The sequence below is a fragment of the Balaenoptera ricei genome, chromosome 6, assembly GCF_028023285.1.
Source record: "Balaenoptera ricei isolate mBalRic1 chromosome 6, mBalRic1.hap2, whole genome shotgun sequence".
NCBI classification, from domain to species: Eukaryota; Metazoa; Chordata; class Mammalia; order Artiodactyla; family Balaenopteridae; genus Balaenoptera; species Balaenoptera ricei.
Window position 1 is genome coordinate 98,738,418 of NC_082644.1, and position 24,918 is coordinate 98,763,335.

The 24,918-nt window shown below is 37.7% G+C and overlaps 2 protein-coding genes across 4 annotated transcripts in view; one reads left to right on the forward strand and one right to left on the reverse strand.

Moving 5' to 3' along the window:
* Positions 1-50: 50 nt before the first annotated feature.
* Positions 51-5,848, forward strand: ABITRAM (actin binding transcription modulator). Its single transcript, XM_059925251.1, has 6 exons — positions 51-346; positions 1,456-1,507; positions 2,113-2,242; positions 4,364-4,440; positions 4,520-4,589; positions 4,683-5,848. Exons 1-6 carry the CDS (start codon positions 250-252, stop codon positions 4,773-4,775), a joined length of 519 nt encoding a protein of 172 aa, XP_059781234.1. The 5' UTR covers positions 51-249; the 3' UTR covers positions 4,776-5,848.
* A 2,706-nt stretch (positions 5,849-8,554) lies between these two features.
* The window catches only part of CTNNAL1 (catenin alpha like 1), a 60,502-nt gene continuing 44,138 nt past the window's right edge, over positions 8,555-24,918 (reverse strand). For 2 of the 3 annotated variants that reach the window (XM_059925255.1, XM_059925252.1), the window contains 9 exons: positions 23,560-23,710; positions 19,931-19,968; positions 17,531-17,581; positions 17,283-17,437; positions 13,715-13,763; positions 10,678-10,734; positions 10,421-10,534; positions 9,651-9,734; positions 8,555-9,511 (listed from right to left, as the gene is read on the reverse strand). In XM_059925255.1, the coding sequence (XP_059781238.1) occupies positions 9,446-9,511; positions 9,651-9,734; positions 10,421-10,534; positions 10,678-10,734; positions 13,715-13,763; positions 17,283-17,437; positions 17,531-17,581; positions 19,931-19,968; positions 23,560-23,710 (765 nt within the window). In that variant the 3' untranslated portion in view covers positions 8,555-9,445. The remainder of the gene's footprint in view (positions 9,512-9,650; positions 9,735-10,420; positions 10,535-10,677; positions 10,735-13,714; positions 13,764-17,282; positions 17,438-17,530; positions 17,582-19,930; positions 19,969-23,559; positions 23,711-24,918) is intronic. The other variant, XM_059925254.1, reaches the window with a different exon arrangement.

Here is a 24,918-nt window from a genome sequence, read left to right on the forward strand (position 1 = left end):
CTGCGCTCGCGACCGCCCCCTATCCATACGTCCTCCTGCCCAGCCTATTGTATCTGAGCCCCGCATTGACGTCAGACCCCAGAGCTCAGTAATAGGAGCCGGTGGGTGGAGCCTGCGGGGCCTGGAGTGCCTCGGGCGCTTGCGCGACACGTACCCCGGGTCACCCGCTGGAAAGACACCTTCCTCCCTGGGGAGCGGGAAGAAGCATCCAGGCCCCAGAGGGCGGGGTTTGCAGCACCCGAGGTCGCCATGGCTACCGAGCCCGAGACCCCTGTGGCCGCCTTGGCTGCGGAGCCCGCGGTGCCGTCGCTTGTGGATCGTTACTTCACTCGCTGGTACAAAGCGGGTAAGTGGAGAATGATGTCAGTCTCTTCTGGGCCCAATTTATCTGACAGTATAGGGACTATGACACGCACCTTCCCCAGCGCTTCCTCCCCACGTCAGAAGGAACTGGATCTCTCTGTTCCCCTGTAGGCCAAGGGAATGGCATTTGCAAGGACGTGGAAAGCAGCAGGGAGCATTCTGGGTAGGGCGAGCGCAGTGCGAGTTCACGAGGGTGGGTTGCTGGCGGGAAGATGGTAGACTAAGGTGAGATCCCCGAGGGAGGCAGGAGCTGGATTGCAATCTCCTTGAGTACCTAAAGGGATTTGAGGGGCTCAGTCCTCCAAGAAGAGTCGATACATAAAATGATTTAAATGGTAGCGGTCTAAACTAAGGTAGAGGCATAGGGATGGAGAGAAGAGGGTGGGTTAGAACAGAGGCATTTAGAAAGCAGAATCTCACAGTTTTACTTTAAGGAAGTCGCTGGTATTACACATTTGCCCCTTATTAGTAGGTATCCTGTTGTACAGCTTTGTGTACCCAGCAAATATCAGTGATGAGAGCATCGTTGGGGACCCTCCTCTAACCCAACTTGCTCCCATTCATTTAGGGATAATAGGTGTACTCATCTTTTACAATACTGAAATATTTTACAATAGCATACGTTTTATTAGCCAGACTTAGTGTAACCAACCGTCCGGTTAACCCTGGATTGACGTGTTTTCCGGAATCCATTACTTTCAACGCTAACATCAGGACAGTCCTGGGCGAACCAGGATGAGTTAAGTCTCTCTAAAACTGACCAACAAAACATGCTACTAAATTAAAGAATACATTACTAATCACTTTTTTCTAATAGAAATAATGATTGTACTCATTTTAAAGTGAGGATAAAAAAAGGTGGAGCAAAGAGTTAATCATCATTTTAACATTGAATGAATGATTCCATCTGGACCAGATATCTTTAAATACTTTATGGTCAGCCTTTAGGTATATCTTTTTGAGTAATGAAGGGATACCAGTGATGTATGTGTCCAGCCTTCATAATTAACTACCTCTATGAACCAAAGAAAGTACTACACAGTGGTAGTAAATAGTGACTCAACAGCCATCAGACTCATTCATTTCTTCTAGATGTCAAAGGAAAACCCTGTGAGGACCACTGTATACTACAACACTCTAACCGGTAAGCAAATTGGGGATTTTAAATTATCAAAAAAAATTTTTTTCTGGCATTGTAGCCTGGTATGGTCTTGTATTGAATAAATATTCATTAAATGATTATCTTCCACTGTATTGAGATGGTATTATTTATAGTAGGAGTTTGGTTGACAAGAATGAGTCTTTCAGTGCCTACGCTAAACAAATAAACTTGCTTAACCAAACATCCCAATGGAGGACCACACCCCCAGTCAGCTACTACCTCAAGTAACCAGCCTGTGCCTAACCACTGAATTGCCCAATCCCATGGAGAGGGCTAGGGTAGAAGCACAGATGGTATCCTATATATACCGGCATGCCTTACTTTTCTCTCTTCCTCCTCAGTGCTGTCTAAACACCTCTGGTACGCTTCCCTTTTGGGGAAGGAAATTCAGTCCCATTTTCTCCATTTTTATTACTGCATGCTTCTCTTCAGTTAAGCTCCAATAGTAGCCAGAGGAAAACGGGGGGAAATGATAGGCTGACTAAACAAATGTCAGCTCAGCTCTTCTTGTGCCAGTAGGAATACTGTGTTATAGGGGGAAGAATCATACCAAGCGATAATACAGGATCAATTTTTGCTCCTCGTAGAATATGTGTCATCACACTGGCAGGATCCCATCCAGTTCTTCAAAGTGGAAAAGCAATTAAAAGCATTTCCTATCAAATCAGTACCAACTGTAGCAGACTTCAGAACAAAGTCTCTGGGAAATTCAAGCGGGTATGTTCCTGTATTTCTCTACCTAAATCCTCTATTATCACAATAATGACAGAGCCAGCCGGTCTCAGAACCCAGTAGTGTACGCTCAGCATACTTCCCTGGCAGTTAGAGATGATTTTAAGAATACTTAAGCTCTAGGGAAATTCTCAGGCCAAAAAAATGAGGTATTTCAGAAGGTATATTATCTGTCAAATTAGCTTCTGGGCCACCATCCCAGGATGAAGGATGGAGAAGGTGGGCCTTTGAAAGAACAACTCTAATACCAATATAACAAGATATTTTGTCCCTTCTAGTTTTGTTAAGCCAGTATTTCGAATTCTATAAAATTTAGATGGTCAATACTTCTTTATCATATATTTTCACATGTGAACTTAAAAGTAAAATAAAAGTCCTGAGGTAGTGAAAAAAAAATCAATCTGGGAAAATATACAGCATTTGCTTCGTATCATTTCCCATTCCTAAATCATTGCCAATTTAATACCATCTAGCTACACCCTCTACCTCCACGTAGTGTTTAGTTATAGAAAATGTTACCTGTGCCCTCTACAATTCTAGGCAAGATGGACATTTTACTGTTAAAGGAGGGTATCACACCAAGGACAACTCAATACCATACTAAACTATCCTGACAAACCCCCTGGAAAGGAAAGTTTCAGTGGATGATTTAGGTCCTTCATTTACTGAGTTCATACTAAGAGTTTCTGCTAATTACCTCACTGTTCTGCAAGACCCTTGTTTATACCCCCCTTTGTAGGCCTGAAGGCCCCTAATAACCTGCCTTATAATTATTGATTTTTCCTCAGTCAGGAAGCAAGTGGACTTTAAAAAGCATGGACCATTCTTAAAAGTCTACAAATTACAAGTAAAACAGTTAGTGCTTGTGATGTTCCTGTCATCAATCTTTGTCCAAAATAGTAGCACTGTTGTTACTACTGAGGAACAGAGAGGGACCTGCACATGGAACCCACTGTAGATAAGCTTTGATCGCATCTCAGCACTGCCCATCAGTTATTCTCCCAAGGGAGGTGACCAAAAGGGGTTAAAACACTTCTTTCTGACACAGAGCCAGTGGAAGACAAACCATCTGGGACAAATCCCCAGCCCCTCCTCCCAAAAGTGGGGAGTCACACTGACTAGTATTTTGAAACGAAGTACTCGCAGGCAGAGGAGTGAAGCGCATGCAGTAACACCTGAATGCTGTCTAACAATGTTGTGAGTGGGAAAGAGGCCATAAAGAACAGCATCTTGACCTCAGATGTTCACTGCAGTAAAAATTCCTGGGAAAAAAGAGCAACACATGAGACATGCTTGCATCCATTTCCCATGAGCCTCCTTGTACTGGGTTGGCCAAAAAGTTCGCTCTGGTTTTTCATGTTAGGGAAAAACCTGAATGACTCTATAGATATTTGTCAGAACCTCCCCAGATATATCCATACAGTGGAGTACATGAAAGTATAACCGTGCCACAACATTCAAACAGACATATGTCAAAATGTAGTATTTGCTAGCGGGTTATAGGATAATGAGTAAGTTACTCTTATCTGCTACTTAAAACTTTTCTGTTTTCCAAATTTTCCTCAAATTGCATTTTTTTTTAATTAGAAAAATATCCCTTCTTCAGAAAGTCTCAGTGATTGACCTAATAAAGAAGTTCCTTTCTCTATTAAGTTCTAATATAAAAATAAGGTAGGAATCTTAATGAAACTAACTTTGTACAATATTGCTGTCATTCTCTATAATGTTGAATTTTATATTATTGCTTATTGATGAGATTTTCCTACATTCCTTTTGAAAACTTTACACTTGGCTATGTGCAGCTTTCTCATGTACAGTTAAATATAAAGTATAATAAGATAAAATATATTCTTAATATGTAACTAAACTACCTATTATCACATTTGTCTTAGTCTGCTTTTTCCCCTAGAGCCTAGGATGGTGCCTAGCCCATAGAGGCATTTAATATATAAATATTTGAATAAATGAATGGTTTTTCTGTACTTAAGTCATTTTTATTTAAAACACTAATTCCAGGAATATATCCTATTGTAACTCTGAGGGCTGCCTCACAAAGAAAAGTGAAAATGTACATCAATTAATTTTTTTCTTCCCTTTTATTATCAGGGGGCACAGATTCTAACAGAACTTGCACCTCTGTGTAAGATTTACTGCTCTGATGGAGAAGAATACACCATATATACGTGAGTTACTTTTTAACCACAGTTTTGGAGAAACAAAGAAGATAATATTTTTCTTCAAAGCAATTTTTTCTTTAAATAGCTGTGTTAGAGGACGGTTGATGGAAGTGAATGAAAACATCCTCCATAAGCCATCCATTCTTCAAGAGAAGGTAAAAGGGTCTGGGGAAGTAAGATCCCATCCACACACTTTTTATCTGATTTTTTACCATTTGACAGTATTAAATATTCTATTTCCCTTCTAGCCATCCACCGAAGGCTACACTGCAGTTGTGTTGCCCAAGTTGGAAGAAAGTAAAAGCATAACAGAAGGGTTTACTGACACAAAAACAGTATGAAGAAGTCGTGGTGAAACGCATCAATGCCACGACAGCGACCTCATGAGGATTAAGATTGAGTAAAAACAACAGGGCATTCTTATCCTTACCTGGCCTACCAGTCAGTGCACTAAGGAAGAACCAGAGATGCTGAAATGTACTTCACACCCGGCCATCTGCAGGGAGGCCTGATCTTAAAACCTGACCTAGTTTTCCTTCTTCGTCTTGCATAACAAGCCTTGATTCCATTTTGTCTTCAACCTCCCAGATCTGCCTGCCCATGTACTCACTCTGTTCTTTTGCTTTTCTCTTTCTAACAACTGGCAAGTGACAGACATTTTTCTGATTAAAAGCCAACAAACAAAGCACATTGAAGAAAATTTGAAAAAGATAGAAAAGACAGCAAAATAAAAAAATAATTTACCCATCATCCTGTAACCCGTTAGTAAATACTAGGTTTTGATGTAATTCTGTTTGAATATTATGGCATGGTTATTGTTTTTGCCTCAATTTTCCATCACTTTGAAGTTGAAAAACAACTGGCCTTTCTTACCCAGTCTGCTTCAGTGTGACACGACCAATACGTCTGGTCCCACCCCTTCTGCCCCAACTCCCCCGCTCAGGTTGCTGGGAAGAGGCAGAGTGTAGAGTGTACCTTCTCTAAGTTTATGGGTTGGCCTTCAACTCTGAACAATGTAGCACTGTAACACTGGTTTCTTAATGAGGGACACATGAAAAGGCTTTGAAAGGGGATTTGCTAACATGGAAGTGTCAATATTATAATGCTGTATGAAGTAACATGTTTATTTGTGGTCACTCAGTCTCACACTCTAGTTACAGAGTAACCAGCAAAGAAGTTCCCGAGAGGTTCCTGGAATTCGAAGACACAGATGCTTTTGAACAGAACAAAAGCTTTCATATCATTTAAACAATAAACAAAAAACTATGAATTTATGGTTTAAAATTGTATACTTGTTTACATTGAATTTCAAATAAAAGGACTTTTAAAACTGTTATTTTTCCTTAAGGGCTGCAATACATACATACATATAAATATATGGTTTTAAATAAAACGATTATCATTGACATGTAAATTCTTTTGGTTCTCTATCATCTTATGCTGTTGAAGTGATAAGTTATCCCTTTCCTACCACCACTTGCATTTAAATAAGAGAATTCTCATTTCAGGTATGTAAACTCTTTTGTAAATAAATCTTTTAAAATTATTTTTGACTAACAAGGAAACTTTTAACTTAAGTGCCAGCATGACTCTCCCCTAAGTAGACCCACCAGATGTGATACAGGTAGTAACTCTACAAACATCTACCTTGATAGTGCTATGAGGTGAAAGTGTAAGCACAAAACAGCAAATCCCCATTTCAGGTAGCACAAATGATTTCCAAAGATGTCATAAAACAAAGATACTAAAGATAGTAAAAGAATTATATATCTATTTTACATATAACATTACCTCACATCATTTTCCCATTATTTCCATTGTAATTTAAAAGAATATTTTGGTTTCAGGGCATAAAAATCAAAGCTACAGTAATCAAGACAATATGGTACTGGCACAAAAACAGAAACATAGATCAATGGAACAAGATAGAAAGCCCAGAGATAAACCCATGCACCTATGGTCAACTAATCTATGACAAAGGAGGCAAAGATATACAATGGAGAAAAGACAGTCTCTTCAATAAGTGGTGCTGGGAAAACTGGACAGCTACATGTAAAAGAATGAAATTAGAATATTCCCTAACACCATACACAAAAATAAACTCAAAATGGATTCGAGACCTAAATGTAAGACTGGACACTATAAAACTCTTAGAGGAAAACATAGGAAGAACACTCTTTGACATAAATCACAGCAAGATCTTTCTGGATCCACCTCCTAGAGTAATGGAAATAAAAACAAAAATAAACAAATGGGACCTAATGAAACTTCAAAGCTTTTGCACAGCAAAGGAAACCATAAACAAGACAAAAAGACAACCCTCAGAATGGGAGAAAATATTTGCAAACGAATCAACAGACAAAGGATTAATCTCCAAAATATATAAACAGCTCATTCAGCTCAATATTAAAAAAACAAACACCCCAATCCAAAAATGGGCAGAAGACCTAAATAGACATTTCTCCAAAGAAGACATACAGACGGCCACGAAGCACGTGAAAAGGTGCTCAACATCACTAATTATTAGAAAAATGCAAATCAAAACTACAATGAGGTATCACCTCACACCAGTTAGAATGGGCATCATCAGAAAATCTACAAACAACAAATGCTGGAGAGGGTGTGGAGAAAAGGGAACCCTCTCGCACTGTTGGTGGGAATGTAAATTGATACAGCCACTATGGAGAACAATATGGAGGTTCCTTAAAAAACTGAAAATAGAATTACCATATGACCCAGCAATCCCACTACTGGGCATATACCCAGAGAAAACCGTAATTCAAAAAGACACATGCACCGGAATGTTCATTGCAGCACTATTTACAATAGCCAGGTCATGGAAGCAACCTAAATGCCCATCAACAAACGAATGGATAAAGATGTGGTACATATATATAATGGAATATTACTCAGCCATAAAAAGGAACGAAATTGAGTCATTTGTTGAGACGTGGATGGATCTAGAGACTGTCATACAGAGTGAAGTAAGTCAGAAAGAGAAAAACAAATATCGTATATTAACGCATGTATGTGGAACCTAGAAAAATGGTACAGATGAGCCGGTTTGCAGGGCAGAAGTTGAGACACAGATGTAGAGAACGGACATATGGACACCAAGGGGGGAAAACTGCGGTGGGGTGGGGATGGTGGTGTGCTGAATTGGGCGATTGGGATTGACATGTATACACTGATGTGTATAAAACTGATGCCTAATAAGAACCTGCAGTATAAAAAAACAAACAAAACAACTAATACTAAACTTTCATTGGGTTATTTGTATGGAAATATGTTAATATAAATGTTTCAGACATTACATGAAATTTCTAAAAATCTTATATGTTCTGGTATAATGTTGTAAGTCATAATCCTAGTTATTACCTTAAAATGTATATCTCAGAAATAACTAATTTTCTTGTCAACTGCATTATGAACTTTCATCAAATTTTTAACTGTGGTCATTTTTAAGTCTTTTGTCATTTACAGACAGTTCTGTGTGTACTATGATGCTTTTGCAAATATGTTCCTATAAAAGGGTTTCATCTTAAAAAAAAAAAATTATTAACATACAACTTCGGAATGCTTTCGTTAAGTAATTTTTAAATTTCAAGGATAAACTTTGTTGAAAGTTTTAAATTTTGCATGGCTTCACTCTTTGTAAATAAAGGAAATCAAGTATCCTAATATTTGAAAATATACAATAATAAATAAATTTTTGAAATCAAAAAAAAAAATCATGTTTGATGATTTTTATAAAGAAATATATTATAAAGGTCATAACCAAGCTGAGTGCATCCCATTTTCTCTCCAAGGCCTACAGTAAATTCAAGTTTCCTTCAATAAAATATTGACTAGCTAATTGGTAGTACTGTGCTTCTTCAGGATCTTGCGAATATTGACAGTGATGGCTGACCCAGATAATGATCATCAGACGAGCTTATAGAACTACTGCCATTTGGCAACTGACAGGTCCCATTAGATTTCAAAATAAATTTCGACGCACTGGGATACAAGCACAAAAAAACAAAGTTAACTGTACTACATCATAAGGACAGAACTTATAACCAGATCCTTCTATCAAAACCCACCCCACAAAAACAAAAGCTTTAAACCGTAAAACTAAAAAGACTAAAGTTGTTTATTTGTTTTATAATGAACATTCCAAAGGCATATATATAAAATGTATGCTTACTCAGAATTTATTTTAAACAGCTTAGTTCAATTATTCTCTGTCTTCTACCTTCTGTTCCATCAGTCACTACTCAGAAGTACAAAAACTACTTTTTAAGCCAGTAAGATAGGCTTAGGATTCCAGCTAATATTCAGGGCAGACAGGCCAGCTATGCTAGAACGAGAACTAAAACCGTCTCCTAGTGAGTTCCTCCAGGATTCCGTGGAGTGAGCTCCATGGCCCTGCTTTTGGGTGGGAGCGGGACATGCATCACAACAGATTTCCTGTGCTCTGTGAAACCCTTACTAGAGAACAAACGTGTGCTCCTGGCATGGATGATCTGTGACAGAGGGGACAGCGGAGGCCCAGTCATACTCAGTGGACAGAGGGACTGAAGAAGAGTCCACAGGTTTAAGGAAAACCCTGCATCACCCAGACTACTGTGTCTCTTCTGCTGCAACTTGGTATAGCAGATGATAAGCTTAAATTTAAAAAAATAGGAAGTTAGGGTAAAATATGCCAAAAGTGATCATATATTCAAAATAGTTTCTTTGGATTAAACTGTCATTAAGACAGTAGGGATATTTGGTTTGACTTAAAGAACATAATTCATGGCAACGTCCCATTCTAAAATCACACTGCAATTAGAAATATAGCAACTACCATGGCATTTAATAGTTGTCAGAAAGCTTCACGATCGGTTTCATGATCAGAAAATACAGCAAGATTTCAGTTTGTTTTCTTTACAAAATTGTTCAGTTTCTGAAATATAAAGGATCATTTGCTTTCTAAAAATGTCAGCTTTGCCACATGGTGTTCCAGAGATCTGACCTCAAAAGCTTCTCAAGTTTTACCATCCACAGAATCTTTATTTGTAACTGAGACCCATCTGTTGTTTTCCATTTGAAGCTGGAAAGAATTAAGAAAATTAGTTTCTGCTTTACTTTACTCTTAAAATAACTGCAAAATTAAATAGTATCTATTTCTTTTGCACTCTCCTTTAGACTAATTTTTTAAATGTAAGTTTAAGATAAAGAAATTATCTTACCTTCTTCAGCAGTTTATAGCAAAGTGAGAGAAGTTGGACCAAAGTAGCCATTATGCATCTTGTCTTTGTAATACTCTTATCAACCTATAGTGACAGAAAGCAAGCAAATCAAATTCTTATAAGGACGTCTTCAAAAGACTTTATCATTTATTTAGTTTGAAAATGGTAAAAATTTCTTCATTATAGAAATCTAAGGGATCTCAAAGGGTATACAGATTAAGGCATCTGAGCTGACTTGATGACCTAAGGTCCCAGAACACAGAAGCAGGGATTGTTGCCCAAGTCTCATGCCAATTTCATGGAACCAAAGGAAGAATGGATGGAAAATCAACCTGTTCTATTTCAGATGGTTTAGGGGCTTCTCAAAGTGCACCAAATAGTGGCAGTGAACCCCCTTCTTTACACTTCCTTGCACTCTACTTTTTTGCACTCAAACTCCCTAAAACAACAGAAGGCCTTCACTCTGAGATGTCTGTGCCCTAGTTAGTCAGGTGATGATGTTGGGATTTAAGGGTAGCTGCTCCGTGCTGTGGTATTAATCATGTCCAAAAAGCTAATTTACTTGGTGAACCTACTGCTTCCTGGGGTCAGTTATAACTGCAGATGATAAACGGTTCTTGCAGTCAAGGCAGGAAAAATGGAAATAAATTGTTCTTCTGTAGGTATTAACACTTTATTTGAAGAAAAAGGGGCTGGAAGCTAACCTAATAAAAAAAAAAAGTGTGAAAGTTTCTCAGGTGCTCTCCTGAATGTCCCACCCTCCCTTTTACCTTTAGAAACACTTGATTCTGCAAAGGTGTCTTAGTTACTGCCTGGAGCTGGTGGCATAGAGGAACAAGCTTGTTTATTTCCAGGAGAAGCATACGCTTATCGTCATCTTTCAGCTGAAACGTAAATAAGGAAGTTATACCAACTCCAGTGAGATTCCATCTTTTAAACCTTAAATACATTTATACCTTAATAATATACCCTCAAAGTGGGTATCTATGACATCACCACCAGCACCAGGCAGGGATACGTGCATTACCTGTTTTGAGAAAGCTTGCACACTTGAAGCAAGCTTCAAACCCTCTTCAGCAAAAGCCTGGTAGAAAGGAAAAACATCAGTACGTTAGGTGTATGTCGTCTAGATAGTTGGTAAGAAATACACTCATGGATAATTTTCATACACAATTTAAAAAATAAAACCTAAACATAAAAGGTCTGTCATGGAACTTCTATGGTTTTTGTTGTATCCAGGAAAACGCAAGAGTTTAACTGTATTGAGAAGCAGATTTCCCAGACCTGATGCAGAATCAGTCCCTGCAGTGGCTCCCCTACATCGGGACACCTCCAATTACTGTGCAGGATCACACAGACATTTGATACTTAGCCATAAAAATTATGCCTGGGCTTTTAGATGGAGCCGAAGCTCATCTCATAATATCCCCAATTATAAGAGGGTGCTGAATCTTGGAACATGGGGTCAAAAGGGTTAGATGAGGTCAAAAGTGTTAGAACATTCCTGCTTCCAGCTCAGCAAGATAGAATTTGTCACCTATACACATTCTTCAACTAGCCATTTGAGGGGATTATTTTTTCCCTATTCAGCATACATTGTACAGTTTAGTGAGGAGAAGAGGATGATGGGAAAGAATACTGAAAAATACTTTAGATTATTCGGGATGATTATTTTTAAATGGTACACAGAATCTTTTAGAGTGAGAGATACCAGGGAAGTGAAGACTGAGCTTTAGGTGGCAGCAGGAAGAATGAAAAGAACAGGGCAAATTTGAGAGTGATTTGTGAAGAAAAATAATAGATCTTGGTAATAAATTAGATAAAGCATATGAAGATGCAGAACAGGGAGGCAAATAATTTCAGGGTTCACTTTAACTCTCTTTCCAACAGCCTTGCTATCATTGGATAAACTGATCTCAAGGTCAAATAGCCCTTAGCATCCTTCCCTATCCTTTAAAAGGGAAACCAGTGCGTTTTAAACATACCTTCTAACCAAACGGAATGACTCACTTACCCACATGTTCCTCATCATTCCACATTCCCACTTTCTCTGTACACATCTTCTCTTCCCTTCTAGCCTTCAAACCCCTTGGGGGCAAGATCCCTGTCTCACAGAGTACCATGGTTTTAAAACCACCTTAAAGCTGATGATTCCCAAATCTCTCTGTCCATTCTTGACCTAACCTGACACCACTCCTGTTCATCCTACTTCGGCAAAATAAAATGCTTGATTTTCTCCCTCTAAATTCGGTGTTGTCCCTCGGTTCTCTCGCTCAGTAAATGGTGCTAACATTTACCCTGTTGGTCAAGCCAAAAACCTTTTAAAACAGAAGCCAGGTCATGCCATTGCTCCTCAAAACCCTCAATGGGTTTTCCATTATTCTTGAAAAAAAAAAAATCAAGGTTCTTCCCATGACTCAGAGATGTCATATGTTACCACATTCCTTCTGGCTCACTACATTCCACCCACGCTTGTCTCCTTGTTGTTCTTCAGACACCTCCAGCCTATCCCTACACCTCAGGGCCTTTGTACTTGTTCTGTCTGCCTGAAACATTCGAACCCAAGATATCCATCTAGCTCACTCTCTCAACACTCTACTCTACTCAGATGTTACCTCCTTAAAGAGGTCTTTCCTGACCACCCCCTTTCTATCACCTCTCTTCTTATCCTACAGGATTTTATCTCTCAGTACTTATATATGGGCATTATATATTTAACTTTTCATTGTCTATCTGCTCCCACTAAGCTCCCTAAGCTCCATGCGGTGGGGACTTTCCTTTGTTCACTCTTCTCCAAAGCTCTCATCCCCAGGGTTTGACACACAGTACAAACTCAATGAATATGTGATGAACATTTTATGTAGACAGTCAGCAGATGTTGGTTTAATGAATAAGCTAACACAGGAAGAAGGTGAGTAGTGGATCTTTTACAGTGAAATACTCTCTATGGTGTGGTATGACTTGGAATGGATATGGGTCAAATTGAACAAAATGAATCCAGAATTTCTCCCAACTTTTTAAAAAGGGAAATAGCTCACTTATAGTCAACTTTACAGAAAATTCCGAATGAAGTATTTTCTATAATTCTTCTGACTCTGTTGACAATCATCCTCTCAAGCTGAAATCCCTTCCCTGAAGAGGCTCAGGTGAAAGCACATGGGAATGCCAAAGGAAAACACATAACATTGATAAAGTGATAGAAATTTCAAATTTCAAATGCAAGAATGCCCTTGGTTCTAGAGAGGCAAACAGACCAACATGAGAGTCAGGGGAAATAAGGAAGGACTCTTGTAATCCACTTATCAATCTAAGCCTCTAGGTAAGCGAGGAGAATCAGAGCTAGGCCTATGTGGAGTTTCATGAGACACATAGGGCAGAAGGGTGAGTGTCAGTATGTGTCTCTCCCTGAATGCCCTAAATCATCAGGAATATGGAAGAAGAAAAGGAAACTAACATGTACTGAGAACCTGTAATGGTCTCAACCCTATGACAAGTGCTTTCTTATGTGTTATTTTATTTAATCAATATCATTCATCCAATTCAATAATGAAGAAGCCAAAAAGCTTTCCTCACATTTAGGACAGTATAAGATATGCATCTGCTGACAGGATATTTTCACCTACTTGGGAAAACCTAAAACTTAATATTGTATCTAGTGACTATCAAAGCCCATTCTACTTTATCCCTATAATATTTAAGTTTTTTTCCACTAAGATAACCAAAACAGCTCCACAAAATGCTACTGCAGTCCCCTGCTTTTCTACCACTCTCTATAGTACACATGTGCTGTGTATGTAGGTAAACATACAAACATGATGCAGTAAATCATCATGCAGCTAGTAAGAAAACTAGCTATCACGAACTTTTAGCCCAGAATTAAAGTATCAGCATAGGGGAACTCCCTGGCGGTCCAGTGGTTAGGACTCGGCACTCTCACTGCCAGAGCCCTGGGTTCGATTCCTGGTCAGGGAACTAATAAGATCCCTCGAGCTGCATGGCGCAGCTAAAACAATAATAATAATAATAAAAATAAAGTATTAGCATAAAATGGAAATAAAACATACCTCTAGTTGATGAATTAAATCCTGGAAAGTTTTTATTGGCCCCTCTCCCCTGAAATAAAGTGATTAAGGAGGTAAGAAAAAGTTATTGCCTGGAAATTGATTTTATATTAAAGTTTTAGAGCATTTTGTGTATTAACAGATCCCAAATTTTGAAGAATAATATTGAATAGACTAATAACATTGTAACTATTCTTAAAGCAGCTTTAACATTTAACTATTACCTCTTAAGGCACTTTAAAAAAAAGTTGGTAAGCATTATATATGTTAATTTTATAATGTAAAGAAACTTAAAACTGAGAAGTTATATTTAAGTTTTATTTTTCTTTTTTAACCTTCTTCATTTTGTTTCATAAGTTAAAGATATGAGATCTGATAATATGCCTTAACTAAAAGGCCTTTGTTCCATAATGGAAAAAAGGTCAGACCAAAATCAGGACATTCTTATTTTTGATTCTAATTTCAACTCTGGCAAGAATTCAGTTGTTTCTGATGAGGCTGTCAGTTAAGTTTCAGTTCTGAGTCTATAAAATAATCATAGCAATATTTGTGCTACCACTCTCATCAGAAGATTAGAGAGTATCATACTGAAAACTACCAAGAATTCAGAACTTTACAAGTGAAAAGTAAATTATAACAAAGAGCAACAGAATGCATTAAGATGAGCAATAGCCCGGGCATGAATCAGAAGATCTGAAAGCTAGTTCACCAGTTCTGCCTTTTAATAGCTATGAGATGTGAACAAAACATTCTTATTCTCTGATAAACTGTTGTAAGGATCAAATGAAATTATAACGCAGAAACTATTTTAAAAACCATAAGGCACTGGTAAGTGTGAAATTTTTAAAAACCATAATGCAAAAAACTAGAAAAGCTAAAATATATACATTTTAAAGAAATATGAGTAACTGTATATAAATGATAAAGAAATTATATAAATTGTTAAGACAACCTTACATGACAGCCTGAAGAAAAGCTATTAAATTGCTCAGGAAAACTACAAAACTGGATACTGTGAAGACTAACAGATGAGTCTCAGAAAGAAGCAATTAGATGAGGCTGGTAAACCATCATCTTAAGGGAAAACAGAAAAATTGTTTGGGGAAAAACAGGTATACCGACAGGGTTGGTAGAAAACAAAGCCAGCTTGAGGTTTTACCACAATCATATTACCAGGACTTGCCAAACTGGCACAAGGTGTTATCCATTACAGAAAATCCATTTTCTTTTCCTGAACTTCAGTGGCTCCTGTCCAATAACCATATTCCAGTAACAAGTCCCATTCCATAGAGCTTTAGTTACCCCTATTCCTCATGCTTCCTAGTCTCTGTGGGATGCATGTCACCCCTTACCAAAATCCACTATTCTGACTCAGAAATAAAAATTGCTGACCATATATAATCCTGAAATATTCTGAAATAAGAAACAAGAAACAAAAGGGGCAATCGCAAACTTAAAAAAATTTCTATTGATGAATCCTTTATGTGGGAAGATTTTATATACCAAACTACATTCAGTAAGTAATAACTTATTTCTCGAGTTTCTATTGGTCAAAAAAATTTTTTTAATCTGATTTTTATCACCATGAGATAATTAGCATGATTCCATCTCAAAGGAAAGATCTTTGTTTCTATGGTTAATCTTCACATTTCAGTTACCCACACATTGAGTGTGGGTAAACAAAGGAATTCCATTTTACTTCCTTTTTCAGACCTGACTCATCCGATTTTTAAATGATATGAACCAAGAAAGGAGGTCAAAATTAGTTTTGGGAAAACTCAATCCCTGGAGAAGCTTGCTAAGAATTAAGAACAAAGGAAGGAAACCACCAAAGGGGGGGAAAAAAAGGTCTCCAATGATGGAAAATATGGAAAGATATTAACAAATGACTGCTAACCAGAGGCAAAATTATTCAACTCCTATCATTTCTCCTTCACCCTCCAGAGGAATCATTTCCCTTGAAAAGGTAGAAGACATCATCAAGACAAGAATGAATGCTTCTTCCTCACTCCTAATCTTCCTTCCATATGAAGGAATCTTCACTAGCACAGCATCCCTCACTTCACTCTGCTCTCTCACTTATTTCACCCCATAGAAGAGGGTGGACATTTATTGACCTTTTCAGTCTTTTTGGTGACTCTGTGAAAATAAATTAGACAGGGTAGCCCTTTCTTTTCTCCTTTTTCTCCTGGTAGTAAAGGTGCCTTTGGGATATACCTAGTCTTCCAAGTATTTTAAGAGATACATTCTTCCCCTACAGGGTAAGATTTCTTAATTCTAGGGGTTATTTTTAAAAGCCTACTTGTCTATGGCTATAAACCTCATTATTGAGTATCAGCTCTATCAGTATAAATGTTACTGGCCCCATCTGCCTATTCTTTTGTTTATTTTTTCATTTTGTTCAGAACTTTAGTGGGAGAAAGGGGCTATTTATTGAGCCCAAAAGCCCACACAGTTGTAGAGATCCCAATTACTTTAACTGAGCTTAAGACTCCAGTCCAAATGGATTACATTCCAGATTACTGAAATAATATGCAGGTGTGAACGACTGCTGGTTATAATTTCAAAATCAAAATGAGTAGGCGAGAAGCCATAACACTGAAGATATCAAGTATCTTCCAGTTTCTAAAAATGAAAAAGATAGATATCAGAAAATGAAAAGCTCGAAGTTATTCCTTGAGAAAATTCTAGAACAGGTCATTGAACAGAAAACAGATAAAATTTTTAGCAACATGGAAATACTGTACCGTATGTATAGTCTTCCATTATTATAATGGAAGACAAATGTGAGCGACATGGACTTCATTGAGGCATTTGACCAACAGTCTTGTAAGGTGAACAAGACAGAGAATGTAGGTCAGGTAAATGTAAAGTTAGGGAAATTCTCTGCTACATAATGAATACTGATCCATGGAGGTTTGGCACCCTATTGAGGTGGTAGACCTCATGGCTCTATTCTTTGGTCTGTATATAATCCGTCACTGTGTAAAGATTTAAAAGGCATGTTTTCTTTTCTTTTTTATATCTTTATTGGAGTATAATTGCTTTACAATGTGTGTTAGTTTCTGCTGTATAACAAAATGAATCAGCTATAAGTATACATATATCCCCATATCCCCTCCCTCTTGCACCTCCCCCTCCCACCCTCCCTAGCCCACCCCTCTAGGTGGTCACAAAGCATCGAGCTGATCTCCCTGTGCTATGCAGCAGCTTCCCACTAGCCACCCATTTTACATTTGGTAGTGTATATATAAAAGGCATGTTTTCTAAACTTACTGATGCTGGCTGGGAGAGACACTGATATATGGGATGACAAAAAGCAGAAAGCAAAATTATTTCAAAATTATGGAAGGAATCATACACAAACCTAGAAAAGGATCTCTTCTAAATCTAAATCCTAGTTAAATGAATGTCTTCTTGTTGCATTCACTTAATTGTCCTAAGAACTACTTATAGTCTTTTTACCATATGTTTGAAACTGACTTTAACCTATCAATGTAACATGGCACTTTTTCTTTACACCAGATATCATTAAGTTCATTTTAAAAGATCAAAATGTAACTACATTTACCTAGTAAATAAATACAGAGAATAGGCCATACTGGACATGTTCCGTCCGTATCGAACAATCTCGTCCTCCTGATCCTCCCACTTCTCGATCTCGCAGTTGGCATCAGAGGTGAGCAAACCCAGCTTGAGTCCAAGCTTTGCTATCTTGGCTTGCTCCTACAAAACATACATTTTAATCACAACAATGTAGTCATTAATTATGTAAAAGGAAGATTAAAAGTAAGACTACTGCAAAGAAAAAGGTCTTGCCTCAGAGTCAGGCTTGTCTGGCTTTAATGATTTCAGGTTTGCGTTATTCTTCTGTGACAAGAAAAAGATTAGGGCGTCTTAAAAATAGGTACAGTTAATTGTGAAAGAAATGCAATAGTCATAGAAAGCATAACAAAGTACCTGTAATAAAATTTTAATATAAAAATTTTCAGTACAAACTGAAACTATATTAAACTGTTTAAGTAAAAACAAACAACTACAGTTGACCCTTGAACAACGTGGGGCTTAAGGGCATTGACTCTCCGCCCGCAGCTGAAAATCTAAGTATAACTTACAGTCAGTCCTCCGTATCCGCAGTTCCCCTGTGTCTGTGGTTCTGCATCTGTGGATTCAACCAACCCCAGATGGTGTAGCACTGTAGTATGTACTATTGAAAAACATGCACAAAAAAGTGGACCCCAAAGTTCAAACCCACGCTGTTCAAGGGTCAACTGTAATTGCAAATACTCTACTAATATGTGCGTTCAGCTTTGAAGAAGTAGTTAGTTAGAAATCTGGAGTTAGGGAAAGCAGATCTGTGTCCCAGAAACACTTAAAGACTTCTGCAGTCTTTTCATAGTCCAATTATTATACCCCCAAACCTCCCTGGCCCCTCTGTTAAATTATTCTTAGGAAATGATGTAATAAAATTAATCACTATATGTAGCTTTCAATACATTCCTAATGTTATGACTCTGGAATTCAATTCCTTTAACAAGTTTGCCTTTTTGAGGGCTAAATTTCAGCACCCTAGTTTCACTGACATCCAGATTCCTAATCCTATATGCCAGGTTATATAGGAGATTATACTTAGAATTTAGGATTTAATATTTGAACCAGCATGTTTGATGGCCCCTATATTTGAAACAACAAGTTTGTTTCTACGTAGGCTATTTAGAACTCAGAATATATTTCCCCTAGGGGAGAAGAAAACATTGTACACTGGTTAGGTTACCAGGGTGGCCCACAGATGCTTACTTACTTGTAGAAACCACTACCAATAGCAATGTTTCTTTGAAAAATATATCCAGAAGTTCTCTGGAGATGGCAGCCCAAGTTGGGCATTCCTCTCATTCTGAGATCTGGTGGGAACTCCCCTAGCTGGGGCAGGAGTTCCAGAACAGCTGGGCTAGTAGAGATAGAAGGGCCAGGAGATTCAGGGAGCCATTTATTTTTTTAAAGGAAACATTTATTTAAACCATCCACACACACACACACACACACACACACACACACCCCACAGAGTAGATATTCACACACATGTACACAAAATACAGATTATGATAAAACAAAACACTCAGGTGCCCACTTAGCTTAAGAAGACAGCTTTGAGGTATATGTGTACTTCTCCGTTTTTTGTTTCCCTTATTATTACCATGACTTATTGCTTCTGACCAGCTATTCTTTCACCAGTTTAACTGCAGAATAGAAGAGCCTCAACTTTTTCCCTTTTTTCTATCCCATCGTTTATATTTGTTCATTTAACATTGCCCTTTTGAAATTTTCTAATCCTGTTTACTATAGAAGAAATAGGAGACGGTAAAGGACAGAAAATAAATACAAGGAATCTATAAAGAGGCATGGACACACACACACACACACAGGCTGCCTCTTAGGTTCATTAGAAAATAAACAGAGATGGACCAATGATCTCTTTGGCTCCTCCTTGTATAGTCACATCATCTGCATCTTCTTCCTTAGTCTAGTATAAAGCAACTTATAAAGCATTTAAGAAAGTTAAGAATACCCTAGAGGTTTTTAGGTTTTATTTTATTTAGAATCTTACAATCCCATCTTATTCTTTTAAATTTAGTTGTGTTTTCGTTATTTTTATTTTTACTTTTACAAATTATTATTATCAAAGTGTTTAATGAAGACCGAAAGGGAATTGCCTGAAAAGGTACAGAAACCATCTTAATAATGTAACCAAGCTTGCCATCTAGTGGGCACTATTTTGCAATGCAGTCAAGATGCATCAGCTTCAATTGTGTAAAGCTAAATAAAGCATTTCAAGTCTCTAAATATAAACAGAATGGCTTATTTTCATCAAGAAAATTAAGAAAGTTATTAGTTTGCATAAAATTGTTCCAACATGACCTTGTGAATTAGACCCAAGATATGAAGAATAAAAAGACCTCTGACTTCAGATTATGGCTTCTTATTAATCATAAGATCTGTTACGTATTCCCTCAATCCCTCAAATCTAACACAAATAACCAAACTATGGGCTACATCTAGACTGCTACTCAGAATAACAATTCTGAACAGTCAACATTTAATATCCTAACTTTTTTTTTGCATGTCAATCATTGGAGGCTGTGGGGGTAGCAATAGGCAACAAGAGCATAATTTGAATTCTGAATAAAAACATTCTCAAGTGTACAAAGGTTTTCTACTTACCATTGGCTTTGGAAGTGAAAGGTAGCCATACTTCTCTCCTACAAATAACATATATAACTTAAAACAAATTTTCTACTATTCACATTTAATTTTTAAAATATTATTAAATAAACAGAAATGTTAGCACATTAGTTTTGATAATTTAGTCTATTAATTACATGTGACTGAGAAATAAAATTGTAATTTGGTTGGAGAACATGAAAAAAATATATTTGGTACAGACTTTGATGTACAGAATTGTTTTTGAAGCACTGTCTTCACAGGGGTATTATAAGTTTAATACTCCCTAAATCCTTTGTTTAATACTCCCTAAATTAACATGACACTTGTGCCATCTTTACTTCTGAGTTTACACCTCCAGATAAATTAAGTCCAGAATTAAGTTCAAAGGCCCTCTCAGCTTATGAGGATAGCAAAATGATTTCTCATGACAACCTAACTGCTGTCCATTTTCAATATCCAGAGCTTTTCTGCATCTCTACAAAATAAAGCCAATCCCCCAAGGACAGGAAAGCCTCATTATTTCACTGAAGATGTACAGTATTATTCCTTATTAGAAGTTCTTATAATTAGCTTTTTTGGTTCTGAAAGGGGCTTTATATGGCATGATCCATCAGAAAAAAATTCATGTCCCCAGACCCACTGAAAATGAATCCCTAACCGCTAAAGGCTAGGCAGATTATTAACTAACCTCAGGAGTAGGACTGGGGTATTTTAGAATTTGGATTAGACCAAACCCAGCTGTTATCCTCAAACTCTCCCTTACCTCTACATTCAATTAATCATCAAATCATACTAATATTACTTGTAAAATTCTTAAATCAGTCCTCTTATCTTCATTTCCACTATCATGGCCCCGTCATCTCTTGTCTGGATGCATCACTCCCTTGTTCCCGACTCATACATCCCCCGAGTAAGCTCATATTTATCCACAAGCACGTTCCTCTTCCTGTTCGCCCCATTGCAGTGAACAGCACCCCACGCGTCCAGTCTGCCGAGCAATAAGATAGGTGCAGAGCTGTGGAGCCTGGTACATCCCTATAAACTGAAGCTTCGTCAGATTAACTTCACGATGGTTCAAATATAACAAAGGAAATTCAGCTTCCTTAAAAAAGGGATAGAATCTGCAGGCTATGAGAGAAAGCTTCTTTTCGACGTTTATTTGTCTAAGATAATCTCAACTTCTAAATGTTGCTACATACTTATCACTAAGGAAAGGTGGAGTCTTTTTGATCTTGGTCCCTTCTAATACAAAGGCCATGGCCTCCCTGAACTGGCTGAAGCCAGAAAGGGAGGAAGACAAATATTGATTTTTGAGTTCTTGAAACAATCCCAGGAGGCTCTATTATGAAATCTACGGGTCTCCGGGTAAGGGGACAATAACCTAGCTCTCAGACGGACTTCAAATACGCGAACCCTAAAGGCTCCTTTTCATTGCTTAGCATGTTGTTTGCTACTTAATTGTTTGGCTAACTGATACTTGCAAACGTATCTAAGTTTCCTAGTCAGGAGAGTCAAGATATGCAGAGCAGAACTAAAGTGGCCAAAATAGAGCAAAGGCTTTCCAGTAATAGTTATGAGTTATACCAGTAGCAAAGAGAAACCAGAATCTGAAGAATACACTCTGTCCTTTGCAGTGGGCAGGTGCGAGGCAACAGGCAGCCTTGTCATAATAACCATACAGAACAGGAAGAGCAGCACGGTGCCACTGGACTCAGTTCAGTCAACAACGGCTAACTCAGAGTTGGGCTTCTTGGCAGAAAAGCTATTCTTATGAGTTTCATGATAACAGTCAGAAAAAAAAAAAAAGGCAGTAAAAGAAATTAAGCAACTCTATCTCAATTAACCCCACATAAGTAAGGATGCCTCTGAACAGCAAGATACTACCAGTTAAACAATGGGTGTCGCATTGATCAAAGGCAGCAGTGTCCCACCTAAAGAGGAACTTCGGTTCAGCACTTAGGAAGTTAAGATAACCCTGATTTGGGGGGGACAGGTTACCCAAACCTAAAGAAGAGATCATTTACGTAATATCCAGTTTGAAAGTAAAAGAAACCACAGTGACCACGTAGGCCAAAAATAAGTATAGGATTTTCCTGTTTCAACTCTGGTCTATCTGTAGGGGACGCTAGTCTAGTGCTCAGAAAGACCAGGAAGCTTCTTCTCTTCATTCCTTAAACAAGTCTTATGGCAAAGTCATCATTCTTCTTTAAATATGGATCAATTATATCAATTTACCTTTTAATATATAAAACTTGCCTCACATAAAAACCCATGCAGTGGGGCTTCCCTGGTGGTGCAGTGGTTAAGAATCTGCCTGCCAATGCAGGGGAGATGGGTTTGATCCCTGGTCCGCGAAGATCCCACATGTCGTGGAGCAACTAAGCCTGTGCGCCACAACTACTGAGCCGGCACTCTAAAGCCCGCGAGCCACAACTACTGAGCCCATGTGCAGCAACTACTGAGCCGGCACTCTAAAGCCTGCGAGCCACAACTACTGAGCCTGTGTGCCACAACTACTGAAGCGTGCGCCCCTAGAGCCCATGCTCCACAACAAGAGAAGCCACGGCAATGAGAAGCCCACGCACCGCAATGAAGAGTGGCCCCCGCTCGCCGCAACTAGAGAAAACCCGCACACAGCAATGAAGACCCAACACAGCCAAAAATAAATAAATAAATATATATAAAAAAAAAAAAACCATGCAGCTGTAAGTACTTTATCAAAGCATCAAAATGATATGCCATTCTGACTAGCTATCACAGAAATCTTTAAATGCAGAAGCATGGTAAGCATTTATTACACATTACAAATTATGTAATATCTACAAAGTCTACCATTCCCTGATTTTTAAGCAAATCAGCAATTACCCTAAATGGGTATTTTTTAAAAAATGAAATGTTTAGATGTTCATATTCAGTAAAAATAAATATGTAATTTGATGTTATTATGACTTTAAATGACATTTTAATTTAAAAAAACAAGCATGCTTGACACTAACAGAAGCCATTAGAAAGGAAATACATAAAAACACATAAACATAGATAACTGGATACACAGTACAATGGGAAATAAACAAAACTCCAAGTTGATGTTAAAATAAAGAGTAAAAATTATGCCTTCTGTACATTGTATGGTGCTATTCTACATGTTGTAGAAATACCAATGAACTTACCCACCAAAGGAAATATTCCAAGATTACGTAGTCATCAAGGAAAGAGATTCCATCCAAGTGGAAGGAAAGCAATTCGAAAATCAAATAACTACATTCATTTCATTATGAAGTTAGTAGAATTACATCAGAGAATTATTGTATTACAGAAGAGCATTTGTACTAAAACTAAAAAACAATTTATAAGAAATATAAAAATGACAATTTCAATAAGAAAACTAGATTGTTAATATTAATTCAAAGGAATCTACTATACTGTTGTACAACAAATTTTACTGCTTTGATACTAAAATGAAGGACAAATAATATTTTTATAATTTTTTGTGGAAGATACTTTACTATAAAAATAACCCAGTTGGGTTATAACAAGTTATTCATTTTGCATCTGAGGTTTGACATTAAAAAACTAATAGTTACATTAAAATACTAACATATTTCAATATATGGACAGTTTCTCACCTCGTCTTCCTTCAAACACATCATTGATTTCTCTCAGCAGTGTTAACATGTCACTAATTTGGGATTCCCAGGCTTCACAGAATACATCTAGATTTTCTTTAGCAATTTTACTAGATGGATGCAATGTCAAAGTTTCAGCAGCAGAAATTATCTAAAGAAACAATATACACAGGTGTGAGTTTCAAAATCTTACCTCTCAGAATCATATTGGAAACCAAACTTAAGCCTGTACTGTTCAAATCACTCAATGACACAACTACAAAGCATATTCCACATATAAGCCCCATGTTGGGCAGTATGGACATACAAAACTTACTGTTTCTTATAATCTTATCTATAGATAAATAGTAGGCATTATTATACATAAGCCTTTATTCAGGGAGCAATTATCTTTATTCAAGGAAAGTTCTGTTTCAACAAAGTTATTTCCATAGCATAATTCAGTTATACTCAAGAGTACAAAGAGTGTACTGTATACTGCAGAAGAAGAGATGGTGTAGTAGTGGTAGTATTAGTAATAGTGGTAGTAATGGTGGCAGTAGTGGTGGTAGCAGTAGTCGTAGTGATGATAGTAGTAGTGATGGTAGTAGCAGCATTGGTATTAGTACTGGTACTGGTAGTAGTAGTGGTAGTTGTAGAGGTAGCAGAATCGGTATTAGTACTGGTAGCGGTAGTAGTAGTAGTGGTGGTGGTAGTAGTGGTAGTAGTAGTAACATACACATACACCTATGAGGACATGGTAGATATAACCTTGAGGTACTGTGATAGGTGCTTGATATACATTAGTATTAATCCTCAAAAACACACAAACAAAATACTATCCTTCTCAATAAGCACTGTTCCCATTTTACAGCTGGAGAAACTGAGACTCAAAGATACCAAGTAACTAATATATGACTCCTCATTCACCTGCTATATTCCCGGCACTGTACCCATGTTCCAGGTGCTGGGGAAACAGCTGTGAATGAAATAAATAAATGTTCCTCTCTTCATGGGGCTGATATTATAATGTGGGGAGACAGGTGATTAAAAACATGTAAGTAAATTATGAAATATCTTAGAAGATGATGAACGATATGTACAAAAACAAAGGGTAAGGAGGATGGAGGGCGTTTGGCAGTCACAGTATTTTAAGTTAGGTGGTCACTTGCAAAGGTGGCATGTAAGCAAAGAACTGAGGAAGGTGAGGGAGTCACAGGGAAACCTAGGGAAAGTCGTTTGGGAATGAGGTGGGAACATTTCTGATACATTTTAACAACAGCCAGTAGGTCAGTGTGACTGGACTGACATGAAAAAAAAGGAAGGTCACCAATGGCCACGTGATGGAGAAACACGCACAGTAGAGATGGACTTTACTCT

Excerpts from the sequence above, each read along its gene's own strand:
- ABITRAM (XM_059925251.1), top strand. The coding sequence starts at position 250 with ATGGCTACCGAGCCCGAGACCCCTGTGGCCGCCTTGGCTGCGGAGCCC. Across the intron at positions 347-1,455 it reads CACTCGCTGGTACAAAGCGG|ATGTCAAAGGAAAACCCTGT; the intron begins GTAAGTGGAGAA and ends CATTTCTTCTAG. Across the intron at positions 4,441-4,519 it reads GAAGAATACACCATATATAC|CTGTGTTAGAGGACGGTTGA; the intron begins GTGAGTTACTTT and ends TTCTTTAAATAG.